The sequence below is a fragment of the Bos indicus x Bos taurus genome, chromosome 15, assembly GCF_003369695.1.
Source record: "Bos indicus x Bos taurus breed Angus x Brahman F1 hybrid chromosome 15, Bos_hybrid_MaternalHap_v2.0, whole genome shotgun sequence".
Taxonomy (NCBI): Eukaryota; Metazoa; Chordata; class Mammalia; order Artiodactyla; family Bovidae; genus Bos; species Bos indicus x Bos taurus.
The window spans coordinates 35175873-35194768 of record NC_040090.1 but is presented as its reverse complement, the minus strand read 5'-3'; the positions used below and the strand labels follow the sequence as shown (position 1 = coordinate 35194768).

Sequence of the window (18896 nt, the reverse complement as noted above, 5' to 3'; positions counted from 1 at the left end):
TGCAGGACAAGTTAAAGACACTTGTTTTAAAAGCAACACATGAAAAACAAAAAATATAAAGATATATAGAAGTGGATTTGATCATGTAAAACTGTATTTACTTGAGATTTGGTTGCTTAAATAATGAAAAAGGCAATTACTATATTGGCAAAGGTATAAAAAGGATTTTACATGAAGGATTTCTTGCACATTTTGTTTTTAAAACCATAAACAATCCAGTAGAAAAATGGATGAAGGCTTTTTGAAGAGACTTTCATAGAGGAAGAAACAAAATAGCCTACAGATATGTGAAAGACACTGTTTCTATTAGGAAAATCTGATGTAAAGTAAAATTCATCACTAATAAAATTGATGAAAGTTTGAGAATAATGGTAACAGGGAATTCTGATGGACATGCAGAAAACATACACTCCTAACAACCTGAATGGTTGTGACAAGACTTAGATTCTGACTGTTTCTGGGCCATGGATGTGATGTTAATAGGGGCTCACAATAGACTACTCCCCTTCTCTAGGGCTCATAAACTTTCATCAATATGCACATGAACACTTCAAGGGACAGAAATATACATCCATGTACATGGACTTTTGTGTACCTGAATGACATTTTATGCATGATGAATTGAGTTCTCAGTCATGGAAACCTTTGTGTCAGGTAACCAACAAATATGGAGGAAACATCCTTCTCACTAAGCACAACCCACCTTCCTGGGCTGCAATCTCTTGTGGATTCTCTCTCTAATCTCCTTCATCTTGACACTATAGAGAATAGGGTTTATCAATGGGGGAAGCAGGAAGTGGACATAGGAGAGAAGAGTACAGGCAGGCTGAGGGATTGGCATCCTGAGACGATCAATGAGAGCCAGGAGGACCATTGGCACATAAAAGAGAAGCACAGCAGAGAGGTGGGCAGCACAGGTTTGGCCAGCCTTCCAGCGATCCTCACAGGATCCCAAACCTTGCAACACCCTGCCAATTAGGCCATAGGAGAATAAAATAAGCAGAGGATCCAAGCCCATGGCAGACAGGACCACAAAGAGGCTGTAGACTGCTCCCCCACCTCCAGGGCAGGCCAAACGGGCTATATCCGGGTGCAAGCAGTAAGAATGGGTCAGGACCTGTGGACGGCAGTAAGGCATGTGGGCCAGGAGGAATGGCAGGGGCAGATGGAGACCCAGGCATCGGAAAGCAATGGCCACACAGATCTTGCTGATGACACCATTGGTGAGGAGTGTTGGGTAGTGGAGAGGGCGGCAAATGGCCAGTGCCCGATCCAAGGCCATGGCGAGTAAGACAGAGGACTCCATGACAGAAAAGACATGGACAAAGAACATCTGGAGGAGGCAGGCTGAGGCAGAGACAGCATGAGTATTTGCAAAGGCAAGACCCAGCAGGGTGGGCATCAGGGCTGTGGACAAGCCAACATCAGACATGCTGAGCAGGAAGAGGAAGAAGTACATTGGGCGGTGCAGTGTGGGCTCCAGGGCAATGATCCAGAGGATAGCACCATTGCCCAGGGCAGACAGAAGGTAGACAGTGATGAGGGGTACTGCCCACCAGGAGGGTACAGCTGATAGGCCTGGCAGGCCCACCAACAGGAAGGTGGGGGCCATCGAAGTGCTGGCATTGGGAGTTGAGTGGGTGAGGAATGTTGACATACTTCAGGATACCACTTTGAACTCTGGAAACTGAAAATGGATTAGAAAGATTTATTTAACCTTATGACACATTTGCATAAGGCTTTCTAAAACTGCCTGGCCCTCCCTCTCCTGTCCCAGGCACACATACACATACTCATTCTAGTATCTATGCCACAGTCATCCCTTGCCTTGGAGCGTTTTCTATAGCTGTCCACAAAGCTCTGATTCTCTCTTTAAATTATTTTCCCATTTTCCTCAACTCTGTTTTTCACTGTAGCTTTTTTCCTAATTTCCTCCCTCCTTTAACGGAAAACACCCATAAGGGGGTCTATACTCCTATGAGCACGTTTTTTTTTTTTTCTTTTTTAAATATATTTGGCTATGCAGGATCTTAGTTGCAGCATGCAAACTAAGTTGCAGCATGTGGGATCTAGTTCTCTGACCAGGGATTGAACCCCAGGCTCCCTGCATTGTGAGTATGGAGTGTTAGCCACTGGACCACCAGGGAAGTCCCTAAACATGTATTCTACTCCTCCCAGGCCCAGGCAATCTGACTTCTGTGCTGCCTCAACACACATTTCAATTCACTTTAACTGCTCTCATTAGTCATCCATTACTCCTTTGTTACTAAATCTAGGGGCACTTACATTTCCTAAACTGATGTATTTCTCAAAGAGCTCTGGCTCTTATGAAACACTTTCTCCTTTCCTTTTTAATTCTACCTCTCAGAAATTATATTCTTAGTTCTCCATGCACTTTCCCATCCAATTTATACACCGGTATTTTTGAGAATCTTTATTCGGCTATTTCCTTTTTCCTCAGGGACATTCCTCCAGAGTTCAACTAAATTTTATAAATTGATGAATCATAAATATATCCCCAGATCATTCTATATTTACTCACCCAAATCTCTACTTGGATGTCATAAGCATTTTAAATTCAAATAATCCAAATCAGATCTTAACAAATGTATTCACATACAAAATATTAAATTGTACTAGGTTCTTATACTGCAAACAAAAATCAACTCACAAAGGTTTAGAGATTTAAACGGAAGACCAGGAACTACTAGATGAAAATATAAGGGGAAAGCTTCATGACATAGGAATTGGTGATAGTTTCTTGAGTATGACACTGAAAGCACATGTGACAAAAGCAAAATTGAAAAGTGGCATTAAAAACTGAAAAACTCCCGTGTAGTGAAGGAAACAATCAGTGGGGTAGAAAGGTAACCTATAAAATGGAAGAGGGTATTTTTAAATCATATATCTGATATATCTAATACCTAAAATACATAAAGAGTTTCTACAGCTCAACAGAAAAAAAAGGAATAACTCCATTTTAAAAATGGGAAATGTGACAAAGGAAGCAAGAATATACAATGGATTAAAGACAATCTCTTTAACAAGTGGTGCTGGGAAAACTGGTCAACCACTTGTAAAAGAATGAAACTAGAGCACTTTCTAACACCACACACAAAAATGAACTCAAAATGGATTAAACATCTAAACGTAAGACCAGAAACTATAAAACTCCTAGAGGAGAACACAGACAAAACACTCTCCGACATACATCACAGCAGGATCCTCTATGACCCACCTCCCAGAATATTGGAAATAAAAGCAAAAATAAACAAATGGAACCTAATTAAACTTAAAAGCTTCTGCACAACAAAGGAAACTATAAGCAAGGTGAAAAGACAGCCTTCAGAATGGGAGAAAATAATAGCAAATGAAGCAACTGACAAACAACTAATCTCAAAAAATATAGAAGCAACTCCTATAGCTCAATTCCAGAAAAATAAATGACTTGATCAAAAAATGGGCCAAAGAACTAAACAGACATTTCTCCAAAGAAGACATACAGATGGCTAACAAACACATGAAAAGATGCTCAACATCACTCATTATCAGAGAAATGCAAATCAAAACCACTATGAGGTACCATTTCACGCCAGTTAGAATGGCTGTGATCCAAAAGTCTACAAGCAATAAATGCTGGAGAGGGTGTGGAGAAAAGGGAACCCTCTTACACTATTGGTGGGAATGCAAACTAGTACAGCCACTATGGAGAACAGTGTGGAGATTCCTTTAAAAACTGGAAATAGAACTGCCTTATGATCCAGCAATCCCACTGCTAGGCATACACACTGAGAAAATCAGAATTGAAAGAGACACGTGTACCCCAATGTTCATTGCAGCATTGTTTATAATAGCCAGGACATGGAAGCAACCTAGATGTCCATCAGCAGATGAATGGATAAGAAAGCAGTGGTACATATACACAATGGAGTATTACTCAGCCATTAAAAAGAATACATTTGAATCAGTTCTAATGAGGTGGATGAAACTGGAGCCTATTATACAGAGTGAAGTAAGCCAGAAAGAAAAACACCAATACAGTATACTAACGCATATATATGGAATTTAGAAAGATGGTAACAATAACCCTGTATGCTGCTGCTGCTGCTGCTAAGTCGCTTCAGTCATGTCCGACTCTGTGTGACCCTGTAGACGGCAGCCCACAAGGCTCCCCTGTCCCTGGGATTCTCCAGGCAAGAATTCTGGAGTGGGTTGCCATTTCCTCCTCCAATGCATGAAAGTGAAAAGTGAAAGTGAAGTCGTTCAGTCGTGTCCAACTCCTAGTGACCCCATGGACTGCAGCCCACCAGGCTCCTCCGTCCATGGGATTTTCTAGGCAAGAGTACTGGAGTGGGGTACCATTGCCTTCTCTGATAACCCTGTATACGAGACAGCAAAAGAGACACAGATGTATAGAACAGTCTTTGGACTCTGTGGGAGAGGGAGAGGGTGGGATGATTTGGGAGAATGGAATTGAAATATGTATAATATCATATATGAAACGAGTCGCCAGTCCAGGTTCGATGCACAATACTGGATGCTTGGGGCTGGTGCACTGGGACGACCCAGAGGGATGGTATGGGGAGGGAGGAGGGAGGAGGGTTCAGGATGGGGAACACATGTATACCTGTGGCAGATTCATTTTGATATATGGCAAAACCAATACAATATTGTAAAGTTAAATAAAAAAAAATAAATGATTCAAGGCTAAAAAATAAATAAATAAATAAATAAAAACGGGAAATGAGTCTCCCAAGATTACATACAAATGGTCAACAGGTTCAAGAAAAGATACTCAACATCAGTAATAATCAAAGAAATATAAATAAAATCTTAATTATATAATAACCTCACACTTGTTAAGTTGACTATAATTTTTTTTTTTAAAAAGATAGGAGTTGGCAAGGATATGAAGAAATTGAAAACCTTGTACACTGTTACTGGGAATGTGAAATGGTGCAGTCACCAAAGAAAACAGTACAGTGTTCCTCAAAAATTTAAAAATGAAATTGCTAAATGATCCATTTAATCTGTTTGGGGGTATATATTCAAAATATTGAGATCAGAATCTCAAAGGATATCTGCATCCCCATGTTCCTTGGAGCACTATTCACAATAGTCAATATATGGAAACAACCTAAATGTCAATCAGTGGATAAATGAATAAAGAAAATATGGTAAACACGCAAGGAAGGCTGTTTCCATTGTTGTTATTTAGTCACTGAGTCGTGTCTGACTTTTTGCGACCCCGTGGACTGTAGCCTGCCAGGTTCCTCTGTCCATGGGTTTTCCCAGGCAAGAATACTGGAGCAGTTAACCATTTCCTTCTTCAGGGGATTTTCTTGATGCAGGGATGGAACCCTGTGTCTCCTACAGGCGCAGGCAGATTTTTTTTAACCACTGGGTCTTTAGGGAAGCCCACAAGGAAGGCTATTCAGCCTTAAGAATGAAGGATGACTTGCTATATACAACAACATGGATGGACCTGGAGACAGTATGCTAAGTGAAATAAGCCTGTCACAGAAGGACAAATACTGCATGAGTCCACTTATACGAAGTATATAAGTAGTCAAACTCATAGAAACAAAGAGGAGAACGGCGGTTGCTGGGAGAGGGGCAAAATTCTGTTTAATGAATAAAAAGTTTCAGTTATGCAAGATGAAAGGTTCTAGAAATCTTCTGTACAACATTGTGCATACAGTTACCAACTTAAAATTTCAAGAGGTTAGATGTCATGATTCATCTTAAAATAAAAAATTCCACAACAACAACAACAACAAAATCTAATATAACCATGGTATTTTATATGAGGTTAAAAGATTAGGGAAACAATGGAACAGAGTGTCCCTAAATGGAACAATATTTGCAGCTTACATTACTGAATGAGGTTTAGAATTTGAAATACATTAAAAAACTACAAATAAATAAGAGAGATGAGTAATCTAACTCCAAATTTGGCAAAATATGATTTTTTCTTATAAAAATAAATATGAATGCCGAACAAATGTACAATAAAATCAGTCCCAGTGGTCACAAAAATAATACACATTTTCAAAATAATAAAACTTTTCCTATACATCACATGGAATAAATCATAAAATCTGATAAAATTATATTCTGGAAAAGATTAAGGGCCTGGCTCTTAATCAAGGCTGTAAGACTATAAAACTGTGTAGCCCTTTTGAGAGCAATTTGGCAGAACTCATTAAAACAAGAACTTTATTTGGCAGTTCTAGTTTTTGATATATTAACCAGACAGAATGACTCTCATATGCATAAGGAGGCGTAAAAAAGATTTTTGTTTGCAAAAAGAAAAAAGTAGAGTCCTTTATAATTCTTTAATTAATTAGTTTCCATAACTAATTAATCAGGGAGATGGTCTTGGTGAATAACAATCTTAATAGTTAAGAAAGAAAATAAATTGTTGAGTTAAAAAATGTATAGTGATTTCTATACAATGGCATCAGTTTAAAACCCTCTTAAAGTACTCTGTCTCCCTGATAACTACATTTGTACTTAAATGCCTAGAAGCCCCAGAAGGATTTGCATTCAATTGATTTGATTAGAGTAGTAACGGCTGTGGAAAAGGGACTAATACTGGATGGAGGATAGGAAGTCAAAGATGACTTTGGCCTTAAGCCTAATACTTTATTTTTTCAGATAGATTCTCTTATCAAATGAGTAACTATCAATTACTTGGTAAGCTCCATTGTTTCATATCAGATATTTCTCCCTAATCCAATTCATTCACTCATCAACAATGCTGTGGTCTTTGCTGAGGCTTATATTTACACTATCTCGATTGGTTTCCCTACTACTAATTCTTCTTTTTAATCCTTTCACCATACAGATCTCACAGTGTTATTTCCAATTTGCTGTCTGATAATGTGGCTGTGATGACTTTCCTCAAATCCATCTGGTTTTCTCCTGCTTTAGAACAGAGTCCAAAACCGTTTTACCATCTGGCCCCAAACAACGTTTACTGTTTAATCCAATTCTATTCTATTTCTACTCATCCGTTTTAGCCTTCCAGCCCTACTGTGACTCCTCAGGTATGTCACTGACTTTCACACCTTCAAAAATACAATACATAAGTGCAATTTTCTTCTCTCTCTCTGTATCATCATGCCTCATATATATCATGGAGTTCCAACACAGATACTGTTTCTCTCTCCCCTGGACCCCTGCAGACCACCTTTTCTCCCAGGGTCCAGGATAGATTACTTACCCTCTCCTGTCACACTCTGGCACATTCCCTAATACAGTCTCTAACATTCTCAGTTCAGTTCAGTTCAGTCGCTCAGTTGTGTCCGACTCTTTGCGACCACATGAATTGCAGCACGCCAGGCCTCCCTGTCTATCATCAACTCCCGGAATTCCCTCAAATTCACGTTGTCGATCGAGTCGGTGATGCCATCCAGCCGTCTCATCCTATGTTGTCCACTTCTCCTCTTGCCCCCAATCCCTCCCAGCATCAGAGTCTTTTCCAATGAGTCAACTCTGCATGAGGTGGCCAAAGTACTGGAGTTTCAGCTTTAGCATCATTCTTTCCAAAGAACACCCAGGGCTGATCTCCTTTAGAATGGACTGGTTGGATCTCCTTGCAGTCCAAGGGACTCTCAGGAGTCTTCTCCAACACCACAGTTCAAAAGCACCAATTCTTTGGTGCTCAGCTTTCTTCACAGTCCCACTCTCACATCCATACATGACCACTGGAAAAACCATAGCCTTGACTAGACGAATCTTTGTTTGCAAAGTAATATCTCTGCTTTTGAATATGCTATCTAGGTTGGTCATAACTTTCCTTCTAAGAAGTAAGCCTCTTTTAATTTCATGGCTGCAATCACTATCTGCAGTGATTTTGGAACCCAAAAAGTGAAGTCTGCCACTGTTTCCACTGTTTCCCTATCTATTTGCCATGAAGTGATGGGACCAGATGCCATGATCTTCGTTTTCTGAATGTTGAGTTTTAAGCCAACTTTTTCACTCTCCTCTTTCATTTTCATCAAGAGGCTTTTGAGTGCCTCTTCGCTTTCTGCCATAAGGGTGGTGTCATCTGCATATCTGAGGTTACTGATATTTTCTCCCAGCATTCTTGATTCCAGCTTGTGCATCTTCCAGCCCAGCGTTTCTCATGATGTACTCTGCATAGAAGTTAAATAAGCAGGGTGACAATATACAGCCTTGCCGTACTCCTTTTCCTATTTGGAACCAGTCTGTTGTTCCATGTCCAGTTCTAACTGTTGCTTCCAGACCTGCATATAGGTTTCTCAAGAGGCAGGTCAGGTGGTCTGGTATTCCCAATATTCTCAGTTATTGATATTTCTTGCTATGCTTTCCTTCTCAATGAACTCTTACTTCCTCAAGATAATCTGGTTCTTTATTTTATTCATTATAGTGATTCCAATTTCTAATTTACGTGTAGGTTTTCAGTGTGCTCAATTGTGTCCAACTCTGTGACCCCGTGGACTGTAACTTACCAGGCTCCTTTGTCCATGGAATTTTACAGGCAAGAATACTGGAGTAGGCTTCTGTCATTTTCTCCTCCAGGGGATCTTCACAACTAAGGGATCAAACCCACATCTCTAGTGTCTCCTGCATTGGCAGGTGAATTCTTTACCACTGTGCCACCTACGGAGCCCTTCTATTAATAGTTTATATTAAGCTGCAAATAAATTTGATTCATAAGTCTTATACTACTATTTTGCAATTCTGCAATTCTGTTTCTCTAAACTTTCTTCTGGATTTGATCACTCTTTCTGAAATGCCCTCTTGATTTTATTATTCCATAATTGTCACCTTTCTCAAAATCTTCCCATCCACTCCTAATGCAGAACTAAGTTTCTCCAAAATGTTATTCTTTCCTTCAGTGGAGTGCTTTCTTCCCAACCTATTTCTAATTCACACCTTCCCTTTCTGTTTCTTGGGTTCTCTGCCTCTCTATCCACTAGATGGAGCTTCCGAGTATCAGGGCTTGCAATCAGAATGAAGGTTCCTGCTATATACCATGCATTTCACGGAGCATCCCTGTTCATTAAAACAGTTCAGGTAATGGGTTATGCTTGATAGATGTAAGGTAGAAATATGCTTGGGACATGTTTCTGTTGTGGGGATATTTAAGTCACCATATTTGGCAAATTCACTGAGGAATGAAAGTAAGTGAAAGTTGCTCAGTTGTGTTCAACTCTTTGCCACCCCATGGACTTTATATATAGTCCACGGAATTCTCCAGGCCAGAATGGGAAGCCATTCCCTTCTCCAGGGGATCTTCCCAACCCAGGGGTTGAACCCAGGTCTCCCACATTGCAGGCGAATTCTTTACCAGCTTAACTTTTCAGAATTGTGAAAGTCTTCTCATACATACGTAGCAAGTATACAAGAAGCACTTATATCATCTCCCATTTACACTATTCACACACAAAAGGACACTCACATCTGGTAATCAACGTACATGCCCCCACATAACACAGACATATACATATGCACTCATACATGTTTATTCATACTGATATACAGAAACACATACACTTTCATATACTCATGTAAAAAAAAGTTTATTCATGGACAGAGGTATTTTTGAGGCTGATGCATATTAAATTAGCATATATTTAAACAAAATGTAATGCATACTCATGCAAACACTCAGCCATGCAGAGATATACAAAATGCTCATTCCCTAAGATGGAAGCACTTCTGAAAATGTACTGATATGTATACACATATTCACATGAAAATACATGTGGAACAAAAGCACCCGTACATCGATGTATTAGTATATTGTTATCATACATACACTCATCTCCACAGATTGTGAGTCGCAAGTGCCCTTAACCAATCTTTTGCTGCTTTACACCATCAGAGCCAAGTAAATACAAAGACTCAATCATTTTCCATAAACAGACCTGCAGACAATGAGTAAGTCTACCTCTTCACATACACATATTCCTCAGATGTTCAGAAACTTCCCTCAGTATGCAGCACACAATCATACATCTGAAGCCTTTAGGAATGCAGGTGATCATAAACACGTATCTAATAATCACATCTCACATCACTCATTTTTATCAATATTTTTCTTAGGGCATTTTTTATCCATATTTTACTTCAAATATCTGATAGGTTACTACAAAGACAAGTATAAGTTCCATTTTTCTCATACTGAAATCTTTCTTTCTATAGATTTATTTCTGTGATTCAAAACTGAAAGTGGGGACATTATCAACAAAAGACGTGTATAAATACTTAACGATGTTTTCAGGGAGAGGACAAGTTTCACTCATTACCGGCTTAGATCCCTGCCATTTGAAATACAAGTGGTTCAGGCTACTAAAGAGATAAAACATGGGATATTTGGTTATAGGGGAGATTTGAGGCTGGCACAATGGAGATATTGGAGCAGCCATACAGAGATGGCAGAGTATTATGAACAAATCTTCGCAATTTATAGTTGCATCCAGACCAAGATTAGCTATAGGGTTCTCAGTAAAATTCTCCTTGCTACTTACCAGGCCAGCATTGAAAAATTTATGTGTCAGACAGGGTCTTCAGTTGCAGATGAATGCTACAGAATTAGAAGTGGCCAATTTGAGAAATTGCTAAGTTAGATCACAGGAGATAAATCACAGTAGGAAGAAATGGCTAAGGGATTGGACTTTTCTCCAAGGTGATGATATATTTCCTGAGAGACCTCCGTTTGTCTCCATATTAACCTTGACTGTACTGAAAGAGATATTTTCAGGGCCAAGAACTAATGAATCTGCTGGAGGCTGGTGGTATATCCATATGACTAAGTAAGAGATCAAATCAGATACGTTATGAAATTTGAATATGCAAAAGACCTAGGCATATAAGAAATATTTTTAAAAGGGTGTCACATGTGGGATTGAGAAATAAAACAATCCAGGGAAAAAAAGTGATTTGGTAAATTATAGAGTCTAACTTTTGGTAATAAGCTCTCTATTTTTGGTCTCAAATCTGTGGCTAGTTGGAATACAAGGTAGGGGTCAGTTCTGCTACTCCGTATATTCAGAGTATATTCAGATTCTTTCTCACACTCTGTCTTTGTGAGGACACCCATGCGATTTAGCTTTGCTCTGAAGAATCTGGGGAAAAGGACTCCTGCTAATCTTATAAGGAGTGTAAGGTAGGCAGAAAGCCAGCCCACATATAAGGAATAGAGGATACTGCTACTGAATTTTCAAAATTCCCCAAGTCCCACCATCCAGATTTTGGCCACCAGTAAGCTTAGAACTATACTACATTAATTTTTCAAATAACTTTTTAGTTTCTATTGGAGTATAGCTGATTAATAATGTTGTGATAGTTTCAGGTGGATAGCAAAGAGTCTCAGCCATATCTATACATGTATCCATTCTCCCCAAACTCCCCTCCCATCCAGCCTGACACATAATATTGAGCAGAGTTCCCTGTGATATATAGTAGGTCCTTGTGGGTTACACATTTTAAGAACTATACTATATTAATTTTAAGACATCTCTCAGTGATATATTTGGTCTTCGTAGTCTGCTTCAAGTGACTTCCTATCTCTAAAGTATGGTGGTAACTGTAGTCCTTTATGCCTAGTCTCCAAGACTTTAACCTAATCCTGAATACTGCATGCTGGTTCAGAATCCATGTCTATACTTGGACAGTTATTTCTATCTTCACTCCATTATCCATCTCAGGAAACAATTTATTCTTACAAGAACTCATCTGCTACCAGTTCCCATAGACCTGCTAATGTTAATATATTACTCACTGCAAACAAATCACTTATTATTCTCTTAACTTTACTCATCCCTCTAGCATAAACTAGTGCATTATTATAACACTTTCCATGCCTTCCTGCTACTCTGTGAGCTGTATAAAGACATATCATCTTTTATATTTTTCACTCCTATAATAATGGTATCTTTCCATTATACATGAAATGTATTTGTTGAATTCCATGAGCTGTTTTATAGTCTGCTTATATAAAGATTGCTCTCATTGTCCAGATTCTGAACCCATAGCTCCTTATAAACGGCATTGTGCTTTTCTAATCTTTCTACTGCTCCATCCCAATTCTCCAACCCAATTCTACATTTCCATGCTTCAAAAATGGAAGTGACTTTCTGCAAGTGGTCAAATTCTTTACCCTATCTTCTTTCTTCCCTCTCAGGCTCAGAAACAGTAACTTTCACACCTATTTATCTTTCTGCTTTCCTCATTCTTTTTTCATCTCCCCAATTGCTACCCTCTCCCCATTTACTTTATCACTCTTACCTCGAGCCTTATGGTCCTTTTTCACACCTGCTTCTCCCTTTGTGCAGTTCACTCACTTGGTCCTCCCAGTGACCCTCACACACTTTGGGGTTCTATTGGACTGCCTCAGATGTATTCTTTATGCTTCTCTTGTTGTACAGCTTCTGGGGGAGTGGGTGGCATGTGGGGTACAGGAAAGTAGAGCACAGGTGTCCAGTCTCTTGTTGCCAGAGCCCCATGGGGATCCTGAGAATGCTATAGTTAGTTAAGGGTCTGTGGTTCTGCCTAGAGGAAGTATCATGATAACTTTTGAACTGTAGCTGGAATGGAAGAATCCTCCCATCCCCAGCATCAAGTCCTGCTTTCACAGCCTGTAAAACAAGTCTCTTCCCACCTCACAATAACTCCGAGCTCATAGGCCCACTAGGTTCTGATGCCCTATTTTGTCCTGGCCTTTCTGCTCTTTGGCAGTTTACAACCTCTCCCAAGCTTTTTTTTTTTTTTTCAAAGAGCAGATAATAAGCCCCAGAGAGTATCCCAGGTTTAGTCCATAGGGGCACCTTCTGGATTTGTTGCTTGTCTTTGTTTTGACTAATTGCCATGAGCTCAGTGGAGTACCACAGGATGCTAATGGCTGTACAGGTTCCATCTCTACAAAGATCACTTACTCACTTTGCTTTGTAACTTCAGGCTAAGGGCTGAATCGATTCAAATAATCCATTCAAAGAGGGCTGTTGAATGACCTTTTATCCTTGTTATGCTTTGATGCTCATCCCCAACCACACTCACTCTGCTACACATAAAGTCAGATCTCTCTGAAATACAGCAGTGAGCCTGGTTGGATCCCCTCACTCCTCTGGCCCAAATCAAGTCATTTGCACTCACTCTTTTTCTCTCTCTTCCCTATATTTGCCCTTTCTCATTCTCCCTGCCTTTTCTCATTCTTTACAAATGTCTTGTTTGGTGGATCAAGTATCAGACACTCCCACTCCCCACACCAGCTTGTGGCTTTTCCTTCACACCTTGGACATAATTAGCCCAAATCTCTGTAAAGAACCTAGGGACTCATGTGTGTCATGCCACCCACTGCTCTTCCCCTACCTGAAGACTTTCAAGGATGTTTTTGTTTCTATAATCCCTAAGGCAGACCTGGGTAACCAGATTCCAGCTTGTGGATTTGTACTGGCTCATCCCTGTTACTTTTATGCCTCTTGAAGAGATTGTGCATTACTGTCTTTATCCCCAAGGTATACCTAAATTTCTCCTAGACTCAAGTTACTTCATCCTTCCTCTCATTTTCTTCCAGCAATTTCCAGTAGGTGTGATCTATTGGACCTGGAGGCTGCCCTCAAACTCTCTGGACTGAAGCTCTTTTTAATCCCTGGGGATTGGAACTAGGACCTTGATAAAGTCAGTTTTACCTCCTCAGAACACCCACAGTCCCATAGCCAGTCCTGTAATAGGTTCCCTGCTCAATTCAATGTACCATTCCCTATACTTTCATGCCTTTGGGATCCAGGGTTGTCTCTAAACCATAGAAATGGTCCCATATCTCTGTACTCTGGTCTTCCTAATGTTCAGGATAACTATTTTCTAATGTGATAAGTAACTCTGACTTAATAGCTTGGAGGAAGAGACAGAATTAAACCATACCTGGATACTTTTTATCTCAGATCAACATGTCTGTCATCTGCTGTCATATTTCAGGAGCCCACAATATGGCATTATGACTTTCATATTTAGACCTAAGTTCAGTTCAGTTCAGTCTCTGAGTCTTGTCTGACTCTCTGTGACCCCAAGAATTGCAGGATGCTAGGCCTCCCTATCCATCACCAACCCCAGGGGTTCACTCAAATTCACGTCCATCGAGTTGGTGATGCCATCCAGCCATCTCATCCTCTGTCGTCCCCTTCTCCTCCTGCCCCCAACCCTCCCAGCATCAGGGTCTTTTCCTGTCAGTCAACTCTTCACATGAGGTGGCCAAAGTATTGGAGTTTCAGCTTTAGTATCAGTCCTTCTGATGAACACCCAGGACTGGTCTCCTTTAGGGTGGACTGGTTGGATCTCCTTGCAGTCCAAGGGACTCTCAAGAGTCTTCTCCAACACCACAGTTCAAAAGCATCAATTCTTCGGTGCTCAGTGTTCTCCACAGTCCAACTCTCACATCCACACATGACTACTGGAAAAACCATTCCTTGACTAGACGGATCTTTGTTGGCAAAGTTAATATCTCTGCTTTTGAATATGCTATCTAGGTTGGACATAACTTTCCTTCCAAGGAGTAAGCATCTTTTAATTTCATGGCTGCAGTCACCATCTGCAGTGATTTTGGAGCCCAGAAAAATAAAGTCTGACACTGTTTCCACTGTTTCCCCATCTATTTCCCAAGAAATGATGGGACCGGATGCAATAATCTTTGTTTTCTGAATGTTAAGTTTTAAGCCAACTTTTTGACTCTCCTCTTTCACTTTCATCAAGAGGCTTTTGAGTTCCTCCTCACTTTCTGCCATAAGGGTGGTGTCATCTGCATATCTGAGGTTATTGATATTTCTCCCGGCAATCTTGATTCCAGCTTGTGTTTCTTCCAGTCCAGCGTTTCTCATGGTATACTCTGCATGTAAGTTAAATAAACAGGGTGACAATATACAGCCTTGACGTACTCCTTTTCCTATTTGGAACCAGTCTGTTGTTCCATGTCCAGTTCTAACTGTTGCTTCCTGATCTGCATACAAATTTCTCAAGACGCAGATCAGGTGGTGTGGTATTCCCATCTCTTTCAGAATTTTCCACAGTTGATTGTGATCCACACAGTCAACGACTGCATAGTCAATAAAGCAGAAATAGATGTTTTTTCTGGAACTCTCTTGCTTTTTCTGTGATCCAGCGGATGTTGGCAATTTGATCTCTGGTTCCTCTGCCTTTTCTAAAACCAGCTTGAACATCAGGAAGTTCACGGTTCACGTATTGCTGAAGCCTGGCTTGGAGAATTTTGAGCATTACTTTGCTAGCGTGTGAGATGAGTGCAATTGTGTGGTAGTCCGAGCATTCTTCGGCATTGCCTTTCTTTGGGATTGGAATGAAAACTGACCTTTTCCAGTCCTGTGGCCCCTGCTGAGTTTTCAAATTTGCTGGCATATTGAGTGCAGCACTTTCACAGCATCATCTTTCAGGATTTGGAAGAGCTCAACTGGAATTCTATCACCTCCACTAGCTTTGTTCGTAGTGATGCTTTCTAAGGCCCACTTGACTTCACATTCCAGGATGTCTGGCTCTAGGTCAGTGATCACACCATTGTGATTATCTGGGTCGTGAAGATCTTTTTTGTACAGTTCTTCTGTGTATTCGTGCCATCTCTTCTTAATATCTTCTGCTTCTGTTAGGTCCATACCATTTCTGTCCTTTATTGAGCTCATCTTTGTATGAAATGTTCCTTTGGTATCTCTGATTTTTTGAAGAGATCTCTAGTCTTTCCCATTCTGTTGTTTTCCTCTATTTCTTTGCATTGATGGTTGAAGAAGGCTTTCTTATCTCTTCTTGCTATTCTTTGGAACTCTGCATTCAGATGTTTATATCTTTCCTTTTCTCTTTTGCTTTTGGCTTCTCTTCTTTTCACAGCTATTTGTAAGGCCTCCCCAGACAGCCATTTTGCTTTTTTACATTTCTTTTCCATGGGGATGGTCTTGATCCCTGTCTCCTGTACATGTTTACCAAAGGGAGATAAATTAGGAGTTTGGGGACTAACATACACACACTATTAAATTAAATTTCACTTCATACATTAAATTTTCTCAGTCTTCCCCACTCCCTACCAGCTAACAGTGATCCTCCTGATTTTAAAAGCCTTATCTTGGTTTGTGCTCCTTGTACAGTACATAACACATTTAACTTTCTTATATGTATTTTAATATTTATTTCATTTCTAAATTTATTATTTCGATAGAAAACATATAAGGAAATCTACCATGCTAACCACTTTTAAGTATATAGTTTAGTGATACTAAGTATATTCCCATTGTTGTGAAATAGATTTCCATAACATTTTGTCTTCTGAATCTGAAACTCTATAACCATTAAACAGTAGCGTACTTTTTTCCTCTCCTAAAGCTCCAGATAAGCACCATTCTATTTTCTGTTTCTACAATTTTGACTACTTTTGATACCTCATATGAGAATTACAGTATTAAAAGGGGTAGTATTATAGTTTCTGGTCTTATGTTTAGATCTTTAATCCATTTTGAGTTTATTTTTGTGTATGGTGTTAGAAAGTGTTCTGGTTTCATTCTTTTACAAGTGGTTGACCAGTTTTCTAAACATAAGACCAGAAACTATAAAACTCCTAGAGGAGAACATAGGCAAAACACTCTCTGACATACATCACAGCAGGATCCTCTAAGACCCACGTCCCAGAATATCGGAAATAAAAGCAAAAATAAACAAATGGGACCTAATTAACCTTAAAAGCTTCTGCACATCAAAGGAAACTATCAGCAAGGTGAAAAGACAGCTTTCAGAATGGGAGAAAATAATAGCAAATGAAGCAACTGACAAACAACTAATCTCAAAAATATACAAGCAACTCTTACAGCTCAACTCCAGAAAAATAAACGACCCAATCAAAAAATGGGCCAAAGAACTAAATAGACATTTCTCCAAAGAAGACATACAGATGGCTAACAAACACATGAAAAGATACTCAACATCACTCATTATCAGAGAAATGCAAATCAAAACCACTATGAGGTACCATTTCACACCAGTCAGAATGGCTGCGATCCAAAAGTCTACAAATAATAAATGTTGGAGAGGGTGTGGAGAAAAGGGAACCCTCTTACACTGTTGGTGGGAATGCAAACTAGTACAGCCACTATGGAGAACAGTGTGGAGATTCCTTAAAAAACTGGAAATAGAACTGCCTTATGATCCAGCAATCCCACTGCTGGGCATACACACTGAGGAAACCAGAAGGGAAAGAGACACGTGTACCCCAATGTTCATCGCAGCACTGTTTATAATAGCCAGGACATGGAAGCAACCTAGATGTCCATCAGCAGATGAATGGATAAGAAAGCTGTGGTACGTATACACAATGAAGTATTACTCAGCCATTAAAAAGAATTCATTTGAATCAGTTCTAATGAGGTGGATGAAACTGGAGCCTATTATACAGAGTGAAGTAAGCCAGAAGGAAAAACACCAATACAGTATACTAATGCATATATATGGAATTTAGAAAGATGATAACAATAACCCTGTGTACGAGACAGCAAAAGAGACACTGATGTATGGAACAGTCTTATGGACTCTGTGGGAGAGGGAGAGGGTGGGAAGATTTGGGAGAATTGCATTGAAACGTAAAATATCATGTATGAAACGAGATGCCAGTCCAGGTTCGATGCATGATACTGGATGCTTGGGGCTAGTGCACTGGGAGGACCCAGAGGGATGGTATGGGGAGGGAGGAGGGAGGAGAGTTCAGGATGGGGAGCACATGTATACCTGTGATGGATTCATTTTGATATTTGGCAAAACTAATACAATTATGTAAAGTTTAAAAATAAAATAAAATTTAAAAAAAAGGGGTAGTATTTTAGTGATGTTCATTTATTAAGAATACATTAAAATGCATCTTTTTTCCTTAGAAATGAAAATTTACAGGATTAAATATCTGAAATTTAGCCACTGATTTAAGAAAAAGCTCATGAGATATTCCATATAAATACTCAAAGATAAAGATTTTATTATTAAAGAGATTAGTAGTTACTCTTGATCATATTTTTTTCTATATATACATATCTTTTAAAAAGTCTTAAACAATTTGGTGGATGAAAGGTAAAGTTACACATGGTTATATAGAAAGCTTTTGAAAACAAAGTTCAACCCAATGTTAATTTGTTTTATACAAATGAAATGAAAAGCTTTGAAAAATATTGACCATATCTGCTAAAATAAATCAAAACTGAACAAACAAAACAAACATATGATATAGTTGCAAAAACACAAAGCTCTGTTTTTATTCCATTGGTACCCACACAGTGGAGTCAGTATTAATGAAAAATAAATAGTATAGTCTATTTATACACAGGATTATTATTTTTAATTGCTCAGTGCAATGGGACAGAGATAATAACTAGATAATTCACAAGTTTAATATATCTTGTTTTTCAATGTTTTTGACCAATATAGACCTGATAATGCAATGCAGCTGCTAAATAATGACAGAAAGACATACCTAAAATTTATCATTCAAACATTTTAAGCAAGATAACTGCAAGTCAGAAAAACAAATCATTTCAATTTAGCGAAAGTATTCATAAAAGATAAAGTAGCTTAATATTTACTCTTTGGAGTGTATGTTCCTTTTGACTACAAACTATCTCCTTACCTAATAGTAAAGCACAATCCAGTTATGGGATTTGGCAGAGTCATTAAATATTTCTAGATGAAAATGCAGAAGAAAGGATATGAAGTACAGTTTTGTCTTTCTGTTCTAGAACATTGACTTCACCTTTTCCTTCAACATGGCTTTTTGCTCTCTGGGAGAAAGATGGTGGGAAAGCACTTGCTGCTTTTGTTGGTAGGTTGATTATATCAGATCATCAGATAGGGAAAGTGTGACTCACAACAGAAGTCAGAGTGCCTGACACTTTGCCTTT

General features: G+C 39.2%; 1 protein-coding gene across 1 annotated transcript; it reads right to left on the bottom strand.

The window, feature by feature from the left end:
* Positions 1-688: 688 nt before the first annotated feature.
* Positions 689-1657, bottom strand: LOC113905182 (olfactory receptor 51S1-like). Its single transcript, XM_027562158.1, has one exon. It carries the CDS (start codon positions 1655-1657, stop codon positions 689-691), a length of 969 nt encoding a protein of 322 aa, XP_027417959.1.
* Positions 1658-18896: the final 17239 nt, after the last annotated feature.